This window comes from Rousettus aegyptiacus, unplaced genomic scaffold (genome assembly GCF_014176215.1).
Source record: "Rousettus aegyptiacus isolate mRouAeg1 unplaced genomic scaffold, mRouAeg1.p scaffold_m13_p_5, whole genome shotgun sequence".
In the NCBI taxonomy this organism is placed as follows: domain Eukaryota; kingdom Metazoa; phylum Chordata; class Mammalia; order Chiroptera; family Pteropodidae; genus Rousettus; species Rousettus aegyptiacus.
This window is the reverse complement of record NW_023416308.1, coordinates 12,822,405-12,840,972: the sequence shown is the minus strand read 5'-3', so window position 1 is coordinate 12,840,972 and position 18,568 is coordinate 12,822,405. Positions and strand designations below refer to the sequence as shown.

At 43.9% G+C, this 18,568-nt stretch overlaps 1 protein-coding gene across 1 annotated transcript in view; it reads right to left on the bottom strand.

The window, feature by feature from the left end:
• Window positions 1-18,568, bottom strand: part of PI4KA (phosphatidylinositol 4-kinase alpha) — a 109,045-nt gene that overhangs the window by 61,698 nt on the left and 28,779 nt on the right. The window contains exons 8-19 of the mRNA XM_016120120.2: window positions 15,470-15,618; window positions 13,704-13,769; window positions 11,571-11,667; window positions 10,079-10,270; window positions 9,452-9,552; window positions 8,707-8,836; window positions 7,604-7,736; window positions 6,530-6,625; window positions 5,959-6,142; window positions 5,390-5,493; window positions 3,085-3,253; window positions 790-840 (exon numbers count right to left, since the gene is read on the bottom strand). Of these exons, the coding sequence (XP_015975606.2) occupies window positions 790-840; window positions 3,085-3,253; window positions 5,390-5,493; window positions 5,959-6,142; window positions 6,530-6,625; window positions 7,604-7,736; window positions 8,707-8,836; window positions 9,452-9,552; window positions 10,079-10,270; window positions 11,571-11,667; window positions 13,704-13,769; window positions 15,470-15,618 (1,472 nt within the window). The remainder of the gene's footprint in view (window positions 1-789; window positions 841-3,084; window positions 3,254-5,389; window positions 5,494-5,958; window positions 6,143-6,529; window positions 6,626-7,603; window positions 7,737-8,706; window positions 8,837-9,451; window positions 9,553-10,078; window positions 10,271-11,570; window positions 11,668-13,703; window positions 13,770-15,469; window positions 15,619-18,568) is intronic.

The window sequence follows — 18,568 nt, the reverse complement described above, 5'->3', positions numbered from 1 at the left end:
TCACGTGACAGGGCACACATATAAGTGCTCAAGACTCAAACTAATAGGGGTGGAATTAGATGGGGAGATACTGGAAGGAAGAAGCAAGGGCTTAACTGGAAGGTATGCCAAGGGGAAACAAATACTAAAACATGAAGCCTGGCTTAGGCCTGGCAGCTGAGAAAAACTGAGAAATGGAAAAATTATTTTTATAAAAGTGTTCTCCGAAGTGGTTGCAGGTTGAGACGGGAAAAGATGGAGGTGGGCTCTCTACAGGACAGTGCTGCAGCAGGGAACAGGGCCTGTACCACGAGCTGCCCACCAGAGTGGTGAGTGGGGGGCTATGCCCCTAAATGTTGTGGACCTGGGGACACTGAAGGCTCCAAGGCCTGAGAGTGACCCAGAGGTCCAAGGCCTCATCTTGCAGGAAGGGGCCAGAGAGGGGTTAGAGGTGGGTGCTGCCTGTATTAGAGGCACCAGAGCAGGGCATAAAACACAGGATGAACCCAGCGTCAGGCCAGGAACCTTGGAACTATACAAGAGGGAACCGAAGTGGTTTCCCTAGTCAACTGGTGGAGGATGGTTGGGCAAGGCTTGGGAAAAGGGAATGAGGCAGTGTGGCCACAGCTAGCACACACCCACGAACAGTCACGGAGGAGCTGGTGGTGACTGAAGCACAGCCATATCTACACAATCACTGGCACCTCAAAATAGCATTTTTCTAAGGAATTTGCTACGCATTGCTGTGCAACATTCAAAACGTGAATACAATATCTGGAGTGTGCAACAACTCAGCTAATAAATACTTACCACGGCTATTACAGGAATGAGTACACCCAAGTTCCCTGCGCTGCTAGAAGCCTAGAAGAGAACAGAATTGAGTCACTGATAAGCATGTTTCTTTTTTTTTTTTTTTTTTTAAAAAGGACAGGACATAGTGTTGTGTAAAGCTGTAATTCCTTAATCTAAAAGAACTGATCAGCTATACTGGGAGAGATGTATAAAGATATTCATTCAGCATAATTCTGATAGCAAAAAAGGTGAAATAACCTAAATGTCAAACAGCAGACTAATTACATGAATCATGGTGCCTCTGTATAATCAAATACCAGATAGATGTGAAAAAGACAACTTTCTGAAAAATATTTACTTTGGAAAGTGTCCCAAACAATGTTAAAAAAGAAAACAGGATTTAAGAGTATATTATGACTAACTGTAATTAGAAAATTAAAAAATTTTAAAAAGTATATTATGAATTACCAAATATCCTCAATTATGTAAAATAAGTTCCAATGATGTAAAATAAATATATTTGCATAACAAATCTAGGTGGAAGCCTGTCAAAATGTTAACGATGATTACATCAGAGTAGAGAAATTATGGGACCTTTTTACCTTATTTACAGGTTTCTGTATCTTTTCCACAATAAACATATATTCTTTCCAAGTTAGAAAAAATTGGAGGGTTACTTGACAGTAACTAAATAAAAGGTAATTCCCCTGGTTAGACACAGGGCTTCATATTGGCCAGTCTCCTCTCACTGCCCCTCCACACCCCCTTATTCCATGAGGCCCCATTTCATGAGGTAAGTGCAGTAGTGACTCAATAAACACTTGTCTGTTCACTGCGTGATCAGTAAATAGGAACTATCTGCAAAGAACAGAATTCCCAATTTGATACACAGAGATTCCCACACTGTCTGGGGCACAACCTCCATCCCAGCACACGAATGAAGCATTAAATCCTGAGTCTTGATACTGAATATGCAGAGATGGCAGGCAGAGGGAAGTGGCATCCTTCTTGGCACTAAGGTACAATTCCCAGGAAAATGGTTCCTAGAGATACCCTCAGTTTACAGCCTCTGCTTTTTTGAGTGCTGAGGACCTCCCTGCCTCTTCAGAGCAGCCCTCTCATCCCAATGCCAAAGGCCTCACTGGACATGATGGATGCCCCTGTCTCTTATATATCAGGATGGGACTAGCTGTGCACCACCCTGGGAGACTTAAGAAATCAGGTGCCCAGATCACTGGTAGGGGGCCCAGCAGAGTAAGGCTGAATTAGAGCACAGGGTCTTAAGATCTTCTTTTGTACCAGTTACACCCTCTTTGCCAAGATTTTCACACAGAAGGCTCCTTCTCATTCAGTTTCCAACCTAGCTGTCGCCTCTTCAGAGAGGCCCTTACGACCCTGGCTATACTACCCTGTTTTGTTTTCGCCATCTCCCACTAAGCCCACAGGAGCAGGAACCTTGTCTATTCACTTCCATAACTCTGGTACCAAGAACAAGGGTTGGGAAACTACGGTCTGTGGCCAAATCCATCCCACTTCCTGTTTCTGGATACAGTTTTACAGGAGTACACCCACCCCTGTTCATTTATTTAATGGCTATGGCTACTTTTACACTACCATGGCAGAACTGAGTAGTTTCAACAAATCACTGTGTGGCCCACCAAACCTAAAACATGTACAATCTGGCCCTTTACAAAAGAACTGAGCTCACCTCTGCCTTAGGCACACAGTAGGTGAACAGTAACTGTGTGGGTAAGGAGGGGAAGGGGGGAGAACAGACAAAAGAGGATAAAGGTGTAGACTCAGTAGAGGGATTGGCACCCACATAACACGTCAAAGGGGAGATGATAAAGTAAGAGGCTTAATGTGCCTCGACCTCCCCAATCTGTCTCTTTGGGGGTTTGAGACTTGACATTTTGTAGACCTGTCTTGCTTGGACACCCTGAGATTATGCCAAATCTGGCCGTTCTCACACTGTCACTGTGTTCTAATGACGGTCTTAGACCCCTGGCTTCATAATGGATAATAAGGGAGAGACGAAGCTGGGGGACCCCTTAGGAGTCTGCTGTCACCTTATCACCCTGGACTAGGGGAGGTGGCTGCCATGAGCTGAAAGTGGCTTGACGAGGAAGCCAACCTCTCCCTCGACCCCTACCAGCATTTCTGAGAAGGAATCTCGCTCCCTTTGTTCTTATACTTTACCAGATGCATTTAAATCATTTAACAAAGAAAGTGCCATATTTCAACCAAGATGGTTGAAATATGGAGAGTCAGCCCTGGCCTGCAAGACAACATGCTGGGCCACCCCCTCCCTACCTTCAGGGCAGGCCCCTTCTCGCTGGCCCTCTCGCTGGCACGCTTTCCCTCCAGCCCCAGCTGCACAAACAGCTCCAGCAGGTTCATGAGCAGCTCGTCCACGAGGTGCTCGTCCTGGATGTTGGCTGCGATGTTGGCCAGGGCGTTGATCACCGCCAGGGAGCAGTGCCTGGGGGGCCGAGGAGGGTGGGGGAGAAATGACGGCCACCACAGGCAGGGGCCACCCACTGCAGGGGGGAGGCAGGCGGACTCCATCCAGCCTCACTGCCCCCTCAGTGCTTGTGAACAAAGGAGCCCTCCAGAGGAGAAGGACACGCCATCTTTGTGAACAGCGGCCACTAGAGGGAAGTCACCTACTGCAGAAATGACTGTGACCTCTCTCCTGACATGCATTAAAGGCCTCAGGACACTGTTTAGGGTCTAGTAATCTGCACGCTGGGGACTTGGGAATGTCTCAGAGCAATTCCCTCTGAGTGTCAAGTTAAAAAAGGAAGTCAAGTACTCCCAAACATCTCTTGGCTGAACACTGTTTTCTCCTTCAATTTACAGACAGCCTGAATTCATCACTACCACCCATGAAACTTTAGTCTGATGACAGCTTCTTCCCAACACTGCCTCCACCCTGGAGCTTCAGACACTTAGGAAGTACTCAGTGGTCCTGTGACAATCTGCCTTGGGATCTTGCTAGCCTCACATAAACCCTACACACGAAACTGGCATTATCTCTCAGCCAGACGCTGTGAAGCAGACAGGCTGGCCAGGCTTCTGTGGGCACTAGGGGCAACCAGACCCCACTTCTGTGCTTCGTGACCCCAGGTGATAGCAGACATCTTTGAGCCTCAGTTCCTTCCTGAGTAAAAGAGGGATAATTCCCTCTTTACAGGGCACAGAAGGACTTAAACACTCTATGGTGAAGCACTGAGCACACTACCGGCCCCTAAAAATCTCAGAGCAAATGGCAGCCATGATAAAGGCACCCATTTCACAGATAAGTAAATTAATTCCTGGTAGGTGAGGGCAAATGAATGCAGTACATACTTCCACTGGTGAGACAGAGAGAACAAATCACTTTTGGTGGCAATATCTGAAAAAGATTTATGGAAGGAAAGTTGAGTCAGAAGCTGAAAAACTGGTAGGCATGGGAACAGTTAAGACCTGCACACAGCAGGGTCAAGAGCAGCAAGAAAGATCTGAGAGTCAGAGGAAAACAGAGCAAAGAAAGGGTGGGGAAGTGCAAGAGGCAAGGAGGCGCAGGAGTCATTCTGGAGCAAGGAAGTAACGTGGTCAAGAGGTGCTTTGGTCAGGATGGATGGACAGAAGGAGATGGCCGCCTCCCCCCCCAACCTCTCCTCAGGCTGTTCTAGTAGCCGAGGCTCATGATTGTGGCAGTGAGAAGGCAACGAAATAACAGTGCTGAGAGCTGGCATTTATCGAGAGCTTTCACATGTATGATCTCAACTAGCACACAACTGGAGCCATGTTCATTTTACAAATGAGGAAACTGAGGCACAGAGATGGTGAGCATGTTCTCAAGTCACGTAGCCACACTCCCACCCACTGAGCTGGATATAATGGTCAGGAGGGGAGAAAAGAAATGCGAACAAAAGGGCAACATCTCTTCCTCTCTGCCCCAACCTGCTGTCCTGACTTCACCCTCCCTCTTTCCCTTGATCTCTGACAAACTCTTGTAAGATCCTCCAAACACAGCAAAATGTGTCCCTGTCCTCAAGACATTTCCAGTAAGGGCAAGGAATAGACAAGGAAGCATATCTCAGTCTGCCAGGGAAAAATGGCAAGACTTTACACAAATTTAAAACATTCAAGGATGAAATACGCTCATTCCCTTCGACCCTCCAAATCCCACCTCTCTGAATCTACCCTGAGGAAAGCATCAGAGATGCTCACAGATATGCAGCTATTAAGGTGTTCAATGCAGCATTTACTAGCAGAAAAACTGGAAAACTATCTTACATCTCAGCTAGGGTTAGATAAATCACGGTGCCGCAGAGGAATGTTCAAGGCATGGCTGATGTATTGCTACGTTAAAAAGCAGGTCACTTGGGCTGGCAATTTGAGCCCATCTGGAGTAGGGCTGGATCTGGGGTAAACGGCACTGAGCTCAATCAGCGCCAAGTGGCAGGCATATCGGGATTTCATGTCTCACCTTCTGTGAGCACTGATCTGGAGCATGTTTTCTTTTGTAAGAAGAAAAATTTATTTAAAAGACAAATTCCCAAACCTCACACTTTCAAAGGGAGTTACATACTGTCATGATCTAAAGCAACGATAAGGTCCAGAGATTTACCTGTAGCCATGGTCCTTATAATCTTTAGTGGCCGAGTACACAACGGAGCTGGCCTTCACGCTGATCTGCTGGAAGAGATTCCACACTTCCTGATAAATGTATTGCTGGAAGAGAGTAAAGGACACCGTTACCATGCCATGACTCTGCCATGAAAGCCCTTCCTTGGAGCAGAGAAAAAGTCCCTCTCTAGTCATTCAGAGGGAAAGCTCCCGGAATCATGGACCATCAAGGGCATCCATTCCTAAAACTTTAACTAAACCTCAAGTTAAAAGCTAAACAGAGAATAGCTTTAATTTAAATCCTATTACACTACCAACATCAGTAAGAAGTTAGTTTAAACTTCCTTTTTCCGCAGTACTCATGGAATCATTACACTATTCTCTTATTTGAAAAAAAAAAAAAAATCTATTTAGTGTAAAGCATTTAGCTAATCTGCAGTTGTTACGACTGCAAGCATTTAACTGATCTGCAGGGTAAATTTAATCTGTATTTTTATACTCCTGATAGTCAAAGGAGTTTAATGAAGCTTGCATAGCACTGGTGGGTTTCAAGGCCATGGCCTTCCTTACATTTCCAGTGATAACCAGGCAGCCCAGCTGGTCTATGATGAGCACATCGAGAGGGGAAGGCGGCTGGCAGAATTTCTGCTGCAGGATCTGCAGAATTGGCTCCATGACCTTTGGGGTGTCCCTCAGGGCCACCGCGATGTGTCCCAAGGCTCGGATGGTGTGGTCTGGAATCAAGTGAGCATCCCTGTGGGAGGAAACAACAGAAGTGCCCTGGGAATAGTCCTCTGGCACGCGGCTATGAAATGAAACCCAGCAGCTAGACCTGGACCTCGACGTCATCAGTCTTTCAGATGCAGCGTTCATCTGAAAGTGACAGACAGCCTGGGGTCGGTCCTTAACCACTAGCAGAAACACAAAGTCCCATGCACAAGGCAGGAAGACAGAGATCTTTCTCTACTCCCAACAAGTGGTCCAGAATAGACATTCCAAGGTAGGCTTCCTCTGAAATCATGGGACAAACCCAATGCACAACTCCAAACTGTGCAAGAAAGAAGCACAAGGTACACACTGCCAGCTGCTCCCAGGGGCCTGCACAGAATACAACTGGCTGTCCCCCTGGGATAAGACATACTTGTCACTCTCCTGGGAGATATACAGCCGATTGGAAAGGCTGGCCAGGAAGGCCTCCACGATCACTGCGTCCACTGTCAAGCCAGCTTTCAGGCACCTGAGCATTGAGAAAACCCATATGCCATTAGGCATCACAATCACCAAAAGAGTATTTTGTGTTTTGTTTCAATTTTTCCATTCTCAGGTCTACAACGTTTAAGAAACTGCTCTGGACATTTTTTTCCCCCAGAAATCTGAATGAAAGCCATTACATAGAATAAATTCAAAGAATTGCTGCAGATTATGGCCAATTGATAAATAACTTCATTATTTTGCCCAGAACAGTTTCCTTCAGCATGTCATACCCAATTCCAATTTAAAATTTCCTGTTGTTCCTTACCAAAAGTCACAGTAACTGATTCGAAAGATAGATAGTCCCAAGATGGCTGAAGGAATACTAAAATTAAATAACAACATTTTAGGAGCATGGAGAAATGCTTATGTTCTAGAGAAAAGGGGAAATTTTAAAAGCCCCTAAGAACATAAAATCTCATTAGGCGTCTCTCTCACATTTGCCTGGCTCACAGGCCTCAGAGGCAGAAAAGAGTGAGAATCTGACAGAAATGGAGCTGAGCTACTGGAGCCAGAATTAAGAGGGAGAAACACGTTTTATCTACATCAGAACAGATCTGGTTCCCAAGTCTGGAGAGCAAGAGTTCACACTACAAGGACCTGGGCAGCAAGGGACACTTGATCATACAAAATCTCTCATTTATATTAAAAATTACATGGGAAAAAAAGATTAAAGAAAGACAAATGTTGTTACTCTGGATGATGGGCCAATGGATAATTCTTTTCTTTCTACTTTTCTGTACGTTACAAAGTTTCATTATTTTTTATTATGTTTATGACCAAAAAAACACAAGAAGCTTTATTTTTAAAAAATGTAACAATTCCTCTTTTTAGATCAAGTATAGGTTTAGGATCATCAAAAACAAGCTTTATAAAATTATACACATTCCTAATTTTGTAAGAGTCTGTCTGAAATCCCATTTCCTTCCTGCCTGGGTCACCCGTCCCTTGCGGGGCCTCCTACCTGCAGATGTTGTCAATGGCGATGTCTCGGAGCTGTTCATACATGGAGGGCTGGCTCTTCTTTCCCGACATGACACTCAGGGTCGACTCGGAATGCTCGTTGGTTACACTGATTTTTATATCGTTGCCAGCAACTGAATTAAAAATTTAAATATGCACCTGTCACTTTCCACCCCCTTGTCTGTAATTCAAAACCAAAATAATATGCTAATCATGTTTAGCTTATTAAAAAAGCTATCTCTAAAAAGATTTGAACGAACGTTTCAGAAACAAGTATCTGAGAACAGGAAAGATAAAACACACGTTTAAATCAAAAGAAAGAACACTTAGGTTATAAAGTGACAAATATGTAAACCAGCAATTTCCTAAGAAATGGTTCAAAAGGCCTGATGATCACCCATCCCTACGGTTATCTAGTTAAGGTGCACAAGCCAGTATGGGTGGATGAGGCTGAGTGCAGAGGCCTTGAAGCCAGAGGGACCCCTCCTCACTCTTGGCCCGGGGAGTCTTTCAGGTGCTCAGAGTTAGGATTTCTTCATCTAAAGAGAAGGGATAAAATGTCCGCCTTCACAGGACTGTGGGGAGGATGAGCTATATTAGCACCTAAGCTTGCAGTGACTGTTTAATTAATGTTAGTCATTACAGGTGACCAGATACCCTCTGGGCCTATGTCCTCTGTAGAAACATAATATTTCCTTGGGGAATATTATGAGGGTATGAGATGAGATCTCACACAGAGAGTTACTGGCCCTGCGTGTGGGATACGCAGGACACACACTTCAGACTACCTCAGTTAGAAAAGGGACCAAAAAGAAAGCAGGACCAGAGAGAGGCCTTCGGTGGTAGTGAGTGCACACAAGAGGGGAAGGCAGAGAATGGAAAGGACTGGAGCCTGAGGGGGTCAAGTGGAGAAAACCGTGAGAAAAGGTGAGGGGGAGGAATGAGCCCAAGCGCAGGGCAGAGGACACAGCCCAGCCAACATGTCTCAGTCAAGGACCTGGGCTGGGCTCACATACCCAGTCACATGGTCCTTTACTTGGAGCCTCAAAGACACACAGGGGCTGGGGACGGGAGATGCGGCCTTGGGTACAGCCATCCCCTTACCTGTGTGGTACTGACTGTGGCATTTATAGAGCTTCACCAGCACGGGAGATGGGACAACCAGGAAGTCCCGCAGAGACGGCATCACTGAGTGCACCACTACTGGGAATCTTTCGCACAGACGGCCCAGACCCTGCAACACACCATCAACCTGTCATGTGGCCCAGGGTAAGGTCGGCTGAGCAGTGAGATGCTCAACCCTTCAGATACCCAAGTTTGACCAGAAATATCCAAAGTCAAAGCTCCCTGGGGTCACCTGCCATGGGGCACAAAGACAAGGAAGGGAGATGGTCTTGACTCTCCTCCACCTAAGAGGGACATGCACTGTAAAGTGTGTGCATTTCTTTTTGAAGCAAAATAGGGAGGAAAGGGTACAAAACATGATTTTTAAACAATGGCAGATGTGGAGTCACTGGGGTTGCAACAATGTAAGGGTCTTGGCAGAGCAGAGCTGGCACTGCAGACAGAGCCCTCTGGCTCCCAACTTCTGCAGCCTTAGGAACAGCCCAGTCACCAGATACAGGGCAGCCTCCCCACACAGGAGGACCCAGCTACATGTGGATCCCACTCACAGATATCCCAGCGCCCGCTCCCACCAGTCAGTGGTGAACTATGTCCAAAACAGGCTCTAGTTCAAGTTCTTAAAGACAATAGCTCAGACTGCTGCTGCTGTGCCAGCCACAGCCTGAATGGCACCAGAAGGCCCTGTTGTTGGGATCTCAGCTTCTCCAGTGTCCGTGAGACTGACCTGCAGACAGCAGATAAGCAAAGGCAAATGAGCAATGATGACTTTGCTAGATGTCTTAGACTGCAGCTTCTCAGACAGCTTGATGCAAAGATTTTCTGCACCTAAATTCAGAATCAGAGGAGGGTATAAACCATTAGCAAAGAACAAAATTTATAAAATGCTCATCCACCAATTAATCATATAATTAAACTAAACCCCAGACATACACTTTTTTTTAGGATTTGTTAATACTGATAGTATTTCGCCTGAAAGTGTTCAGAGGCAGGCATGCTAACTGAAAGCTCATCTCTGCTCCTTTTCTGCTACTGTAAAAATACCGTCCTGCACCATATGTGACTGCTTTCCCCTCTTTGTTGGCCCTGAACCCCCTTGTTGCCCCATCCCCACAGTGCTCTGTGAGAGGCAGCCATCTGCAAGTCTGCTGCATGCTTCCCACTCTGCTGCTCACCCTAGACAAGCACCTTTTCCACCTTTTCCTGCAGCACTGAGCCCCGCTTCTCCACAAAGAAGCCCGAGGAACCAGCAAGAAGCCCTGGAGAGAACATGCAGGCCCTGTGGCCTTAGCCATCACTGTCCTTCGAGGTCCAAACACTAGATGTCTAGGGCACGGGAGGAGCCAATGCTTACCCTGCTCATCCTTCACGGCCCACACCATGAGATCTACACAGGCAGCGTTTGCCTGGCAGCGCAGCTTGAGGGGGCTCAGCTCACTGTGAATTCGATCTACATCGTGCAGAATCTTCTGAAGCTCCCCTTGGCTCGTATTGAACTGCTCCAGCACAAAATCATGGATCTCTTTAACAAAGGTAGTTGGGAGGTCTGTAGGAAAGAGAGCGGGCATTGTTAGAAAAAAAATTGCACCAAAATTCAGACCATGACCGTGAATATCTACAGTCTCCCTAACGAAAACCCGAGAAGAGTAAGTTTGCTACTAGCTGCTGTGGTTCTAAGAATGCCTGCTGGGAAGAACTTGGAGAGGCAGTGCACAGCTGCCCTCCACACCCATGCCACCTGGCACTCAGAGCAAATGATTATTTTCCAGGGAAGTGAGAGCCACGTTTTAAGAGGTCAATATACTAAAACCTGAATATATGAAACATGTAAATTGAGATGTATCACCACTGGAACTGGTCCAATTAACAATGGGCAATACTTCAGTTATATATATTTACTGTTCTTTCTTCAGTTCTACTGAGATATAATTGGAATACATTACTGTATAAGTTTAAGGTGTACTGCATAATGATTGTACAAACGTATAGTGATTTCTTTTTTAAAGGCAATCAGTTATCAGATAAGGGCAAAAACTGGTTATAACCTGAAGAAGATAATTAATTCTCTGGCTACAAGGCTGGATCTTCAGAGCACCCAGAGTTTGCAGTCTTTTCAAATTCTCATCCCTACAGCCTGCAAACTTCAGAACCAGTGTAAAGGGCATAAGTCAGACCAGCTGAGGAAGCTGGTAACACATAGCTCAGGTGGGAGGGGAGGCCGCAGAGGGTTAGGCCATGTCAGGCAGTTACTGCCAGCCTCCTTCGTGAACCTATCCTTGCTGTGGCCCCAACCAGACTCAGCCTCCTCCTCCCAAGATCCCTTGAAATCATCAGGGAGATGGATTAAGTCGATTATGATATATTTACACGGTAGATTATATAGTCATCAAAACTTATGTTTATGAAGAACATTCAATGACATAAAGAAAGAACATAGAAAAAGTGTTTTAAAAATGCACAAATAAGAGACTGGAAGAAAATGCTAAAGTTGTGCGTGTGCTGCACTATTAAGATCTTATCTGAGTTGTAAGATTATGAGTACCTCATTTTCTTTTTTTTTAACTTTAAAAATGTCTAAAGTAGACATGTTAAACTGTGATCGGAACAATATAACAAGTCCATGTCAGAAAGATACCTGAAGAAATAAACCCACCAGAAGAGCCATCACTGATGGCACTAAGGGAACAGGATCATGTTTCTCATTTGCTTTTTCTCCAAAATTTCAGTAATGTGACCATGTTACTTGTGTATGTTTTTAAGTGCCCTCAACAGAAAAGAAGTGCAAACTGTGGCAGTGGCCCGGAGCCCAGTCTCACTGCATTCACATGCATGTGCAAAGTCCTCACCTTTCATGTAGTACAGAGTGTCTCGCAGCATCTTGAACATGGCCACGTAGAGTGGGTCGCTGAATGTGGTGTAGTGGAGATCAGCGCTGGGGTTAGCCTGCAGGGGAGGCAGAGGCACTTGACCGCAGCATAGAGACCCTCCTTTGGGCCTCCCTTCACCTTCGGGTGATGTCTGGTTAAGTAATTCTTACACTTGTGACTTAGCATTATAAATGGAACAATTAACCATGATTCACCATTTGGAGCATTTTAATTACTCTCTTCACCCTCTTAAGCATCAGAGAGAGGAAAACGAGAGGCTCACATGGCCCAGAGATGTATGGCAGGGGAGCGGCCACCTGCACCCTTGAAGGAAAGACCACCGTCCTCTCACTGAAAGCTCACCTTTTTTGAACTGATGGGGACAAGGGAAGTGGAGGAGGAGAGAGAAAGCAAAGAGACCACCAGACCATGGGATTCCATCCTGTCCACCATTCAAGCGACAGACACCACAGCCAGGGCGCCTACAGATTCAGCTTATATTTTGTAATTAAAACTCATTTTAAATTATTCTTTAGCAATCTGATCTAAAATATAGCACTATTTTTCCTCTGGAAAAAAAAGTCATACACAGTTTAATGAGATGAATAAAATGCTATTCTTATATACATTCCCAGTTTAGAAGAATGGGAAGGTAAATCTTATTAGAATTCTTTTTCTTTTAAATAGAAGTCTTGACACTCATAAAAGTACTCTGCAAATACAGGCGAATAGGATAAGAAGGAAGGGGAGGCAAATCTACAGCAGGGCCAGAGGTTGGGTGGGGCAGGACAGGGCCTATGACGGGAGGCTGGTGGAGGGTGTGAGAATTGCTCGGAGGACATGAGTGACCAGAATTTCAAGCAGGCACTGATAACAGTAGCTATGGTTAACAAAGTGTCATTGATGGCCACTGGTTAACTGCTTTATAGACATCACCTTACACAGTCCTCACAATATCCCTGTGGGGCAGAGATGAAGATATGAGACTTGCTGAGGTTAAAGTGATATAGGGTTCTGACTCGGAACTAGTAAAAAGTCACTACAAGGAAGGAGCAGAGGAAGGGAACCCAGACAACGCAGCCCAGTTCCATCTCTTGGTCTGTATGACCAGGAGGACCAGGGCACACGACCAAATGCTGAAAAGAAAACCAAGAGGCTGCTGAGACTGAAAGCAGTGAGAAAGCGAAAGCTCAGGCCAATGGGCAGGACACAACCTGCAAAAAGGTCAAAGACAAGGTAGAAAGTGCCAGACTGTAACCTGAAGAATTATAAGAACTGTGCTCTTCAACCATGAACTGGCCTGGAGCAAACCATGCCTGGCATATTCACATCTATTGTCTGCAGAGGGCTTGCTGGGAGAACGTGTAGGGCAGAAGACACAGCCTGCAGCACAGAAAGGTCCCTGGGGGTTCCCTCCCATTTCAGAGCTGACCCCAGTGGCACCAGACACTGTGTCTCACAACCAGGTGAGAGAAAGAATACTAGGCTTCAAAAGGAATCTGGGTCTAGCACATGCCCACAACAATTATCAGCCTGGCAAACATCAATCACTTTGGATCACAAAACTCAACAGGGCACTGACCCAAATGTTTCCTGAGGTTCAGAGACCTCCCAACACCAACATCTAATGCTTTTATAAATAATGCTGTAGGCCTTGGTACCAAATATATTGAAAGCCAGGCCTTGTACACGCCTTGAAAGTGTGAGAGGTGTGTACTAAGCCCAGAGAAGTGGCTTTGGAAGCACTGAAGGAGCAAGGAAGGTAAAAAAGCATGGGCTTCAGAGTCAGAGGACCCAGCAAATTCCTACCTCCCATGGTGACTGTGTGACGAGGGCAAGTTAGTTAGTCCCTTGAACTTCTGTATTTCATCTGTGAAATGGAGACACCTACCCCTACTCAGAAGCACTGGAAGGTTATATATTTAAAAGAGGCTGGCATAGAGCAAGCTTTCAGGTAGGAGGTGTGTTATCATTATTAGGGCTAGGGAAACTAAGCTACAAACTCACTGCCAAACCCTTTTCCTTCAGCCCCCACACAAAGCCCTCCTGCTCTCTCCATACAGAGGCTCACGGCTGACAGAGCTCAGGGTGATGCTCTCAGAAGGGACATACCTCTATCACGCTGGCTGCAACAGCATCCAAGGATTTGAGAACAGGCTCCTCAACAATCTTCTTCACCTACCAGGGAAACAAGACCTCATGAGGCACCTGACAAATACAGGGGTAGAAAGAAATGCCAACTCCTTCTACTAAATAATAAATTGTGTTGATGTAGATAAAACCACATAACATGCCCATGTGGTGAAAAATGTGATGGAAGGATAGGGCCACAAAACACAAATGGCTCTATATCGAACTATACACAAAAAATACCCTCATTCTGCCATCACTTCAAACTTCATTCTTATTTAGATTGAAATGACATAAAAATACAAAAGAAACCAACCCTCTCAAATTTGCAGACACTACATTTCCATTTCCAGAATGTCAAAGTGTTCAGATCCCAGGCGACATTGACAGTTCACTTGAATCTCCTCCCAAATGTCAAGGGCACCTTCACAGCCAGTCGTTGGGTGCTGACAGCTCCTGGCTCCCCTCTCCTCCCCAGGGCCTGGTGCACTGGTTCTTCCAAAGCTGCCCAGGTACTCACACCACAACGCATGTTTTATACTACTAATAGAAGTAATTATTTATACCATTCTCTGTACTAGCATTTAGTACGGGAATGAACTGGTCTGTCAACTGCAGAACCACCTGATAAAACTGCCCTGCCACCAAATGTAGTATGTTAAGAAGGTCATTTTAAAAATGTATAGATAATGATAAACAACATGCCAGGAGAAGAAATGAAAAACTGCCGAGAACAAAACCTAACCTTGAAAAGTTAAAATATACTGGAAAACTAATTTCCACAAGAGAAGAACTGAAATATTTAGCCTTTAATTGGGATTTCTGAGCTGATACTAAAAAGAGCCATTTGAGAAGGCCATGGCCACCCAGGCCACCTTTTTGTCTGGGACACCGACAGTGAGGAGCAGTTTAGAGGGAGTTTTCTTTGCTGACAGCAACTTCAAAAAACATCCTAGGCTATTTAGCAATTCATTATGGCTCTGTCCTTATTAATTATCATCCATGTTTTAATGTCTTCTTGTATCTTCAGCCTAAAGCCTTTCTCTTTGAGTGATTTCTATTCACGGTCCACACAGAGGGAGATGGCTACTCCCTCCAGGGAATGCTTCATGCTTTCGTAGGTGTCATTCTCATTCTCTCATTCTTTCCAAAATAGAAAGCCCCATCTTTAGAGTCTGCCCCTGATGATGTCTTCACCACTACCCACCTGAATGTGTTGAAGCATCCCAGCTCAATCATAACTTCAGAGTTCCCGGATTAAAGAACTGTCCATTTTGAGACTCTGACAATGGCACCAATGCCTTCTCTGACATCACCTCAAAGGCCATCCAAAGTTATCCCAATATGAAAAAGTTAGGTTTTCTATTGATCCAAATAGAGCAGCTCCCGAGAGGGAGTCAGGTGCAACAGAAACTGGACCTGGTGTCAGGCTCCCTGGGCTGAGTCTTGGCCCTGCTCTTGGCCTACCAATCCTTGAAGTATTTGACATTGATTTACCTCTAAAATGAGGATACACAGCTCCTTCCCCCACATGGCTGCTGCAAGGATTAAATGACAACATATTGCACAACTGCTCTATGAATGTTATTCTTCTTCCTTCCTTAATTGGAAAATTATGACTACTAAGTTATACTCTTAAACACTGAAAAACTCCTAGTTTTTCCTTTAAAAAATACAGACTTACAGCAGTAACAATTTTACTGATTGATATACCCGTGGTCTGTTTTATCCATTAATGCGCTGCTTACCAAGTTTAAGAGTTCCCAAAGCATTTCCAGTGGAATACAGAACTCCTTAAAGGTGATGCCATTGAAAAGAGGAGAAACTGAAAAGCTAGAGCTGATGGTGGAGAAGTAGTAATCAGGCTCCAGGGCGCTCCCATCAGGTAAATAAGAGACTGATGGGAAGAAAACCAGAGAGTCAGTCAGCAACATATGACCACGGTAATTCCTCAAGCCGATTCCCTCAATAACCAACAAAGGCATAGATTTTGCTTTTGTTTATACTCCAATTCCTTGTTTTTAATTATGAAGTAAAGGCCTGATTGTAAGTCCTTGGGGAATGACACCTCTCACTGGGGTATTTCAAGTCAAAGGAAGTTATAATCATGCCCTAATGTTTTCAACCCAAACGATGAAGACTTAAATGTGGGGGAAAAAATTACAACTTTTTAAAGGTTGACCAATGTGAAAGTGTGAGATTCACAGGGTCCCAAAGATATTTTACCACCAAAATTAGAACAAAAATGCACATTACTATAAATTTCAAACTCAGAACAAAAATAAAAAGCCAATCATCTAACACTTACTAATAAATAGAAACCCAAAAGCATATAATCACTTAAGAATTCATTATTAAAAAACTATGGTAGAAGACGATGGCTAGAAAAGTTTGTAATATTTTCACATTAAATAGTAACAGACAATATCAATCTTAAAAGAACCAACGAATAAATTTTATGACTCTCAAACACTAGAGCATAGAAAAAGCAAAGAGTTGAGTTTATCCCAATTGGGTCAAAGCTAATGCGTAGTTCTATGATGCTGGTGACACATTGCTGATGTGAGCTAGATGGGTCCCAAGAGAGCAAACCAGCAACTTACAAAAGAGAGAATGCGCAATAATACTAAAGAGGAGCTAAGATGCCAGAGGCCAACAAAACAAATGACCAAGAAGGGAGGAAGATAACAAAGCTGGCTCAAAGGGAATAGGTAGGGAAGAGGATAAGGAGGTAGGGGTGCCCGAGTCCATGTCCGTGTCTATGTTTGTGTGTGTGTAAAATGTATGTGTATGTATATAATATGCATTTGAGTGTGTATAAAAATTTGTGTATAAAAATGGAGCCTTAAAAAAAGAATGGAATTCTACTATTTGCAACAACATGGACGATCCTGGAGGTCATCACGTTAAAGGAAATAGGCCAGAGGGGAAAAAAAAAAAAAACTACATGATCTCACTATGTGCAGAATCTAAAACAGTCAGACACATAGGAGCAGAGAGTTGAGCAGAGGTTACCGCAGGTGAGGGGTGGGGATGCTAGTCAAAAGTAAGAAGCTGTAGTTTTGCAGGATGAATCAGTCCAGAGCGCTGACATTCGATACGATGACCATAGTTAGTGAGACCATACTGAATATTGGAAATTTGCTCAGATAGATTTCAGGTGCTTTCATCACTTCCACCTCCCCCCAAAATAAGATGAAAATGGTAACTGTCTGAGGAGATGGCTATGTTAACAGCTTGACTGTAATAATCAAGTGTATATTTATTAAATCACCTTAAATAATGCAAGTGTAATTTTTAAATAATAATAATAAAAGAAGGTAAAAAGTTTGTGATCAGAGGGCATCTCCCAGATAGACACACAACACAAGAACGAAGTCATGTGTGGCTGAGCCATTGTCTGTTGGGCATAGACAGAGGCAAAACATGGGAATTGCAAGAACCAAGGATCTAAGATTTAGGATTTATGCAGGGAGTGTCACTGAAAGTCTTTCAGCAAGAAATTAAAAATTAGATTTATGCTTTTAAAAAATAATTCTTAAAAAGAATTCTTACGGCGATGTAGAAGAGGAACTGGAAAGAGAGAAGGGGAGACTAGCTGTAAGAAGTCTGAGTGAAACAAGAGGCTTGGAAGCAAAAAGGGAAAGAGCTCTGGTTTCCTGCCTGTTTCTTCGACAATGAGGTGCACTTTAGACTGTGAGAAATTAAGAAAATCGTCCACTGAGCTCACCCCAACAGGAGAGCGGTGCTCAGCCCACATCTGCTAAATGAAGCTTAAACGGTGAGGCCATACCTGGGTGCGCCCCAATCCTAGACACTCACTGGAAGTGCTTAAAGGAGGACAGCCCCAATGGGGAGGGGCCCCTGGGCACAGAGAGCAGCTTACTAAGGAAAAAGAAGCCTTAGAGGACACATCATGGCTATCCTCAGATGCCCCAAGAGTATACAGGTAGCAAACAGGTTGTTTAAAGTCTAGGACAAGTGGTTCTCTCTGGAAGGTGGGACTTGTTTTGAGTGAGCCAATCTGGCCTTTACATTCTAACATATACCTAGACTATAACATGTTATAGTCTCACATATCCAAGAGATACTGTATGCAAAGTTACCCACATTTGAGTCTAGATACTTCCTCTTTTTTTTTAATTCCCGTCACATCTTTCAAGACCCTCTTGAGAAATGTTCTTTAAGCAATTAGCATCATCCGGAAATGGAATAGATGGCATTACAAGGCACAGAATTTTGGTTCCCCATCTTCTATCACTTAATCAGAGTCTTACCTCCCTCAAGGATAAGTTGAAGACAATTGATTTTTATTAGGATAAATGTGTCTTCCAACATATTTCAGAAAAGAGATGTGGTGAGTTGAAAGTTGAATTTACTACATGAATTTGATTAAGTATGTGTGTTTTCGTGGTCACAAGCTTTAAAAATATATATCCATTGATTTACTATTCTTCATGTCATATAATTTGACCATAACTTATTGTATAAGTGGATAAGTCGAAGGCAATTTTAATAAATGTCTGACACTATACAGGGCTATCATATGAATTAAATTCAGTAGAAGTGCTTTGTGAATAGCAAGTTTATATAAAAAGTAAAAAATGCTCTTTAATATTATCTATATATGTAATGACCTAAAAAAAAAAAAAAAAACAAATAAGAGAAGGACCTGCCATTAGTACTTCCACCTGAAAACCAATGCTTTCACATGTTAACATACTAAAATTCTGATCACAGGCACATGGGGTCTGTATATTAATTTCTGTACTTTTTCCTGTTTGAAGTATTTTAAAATTAAATTTAAAAGACAGTTAAATTAAAATAAGTGCTTTCTAAAAGCTTGA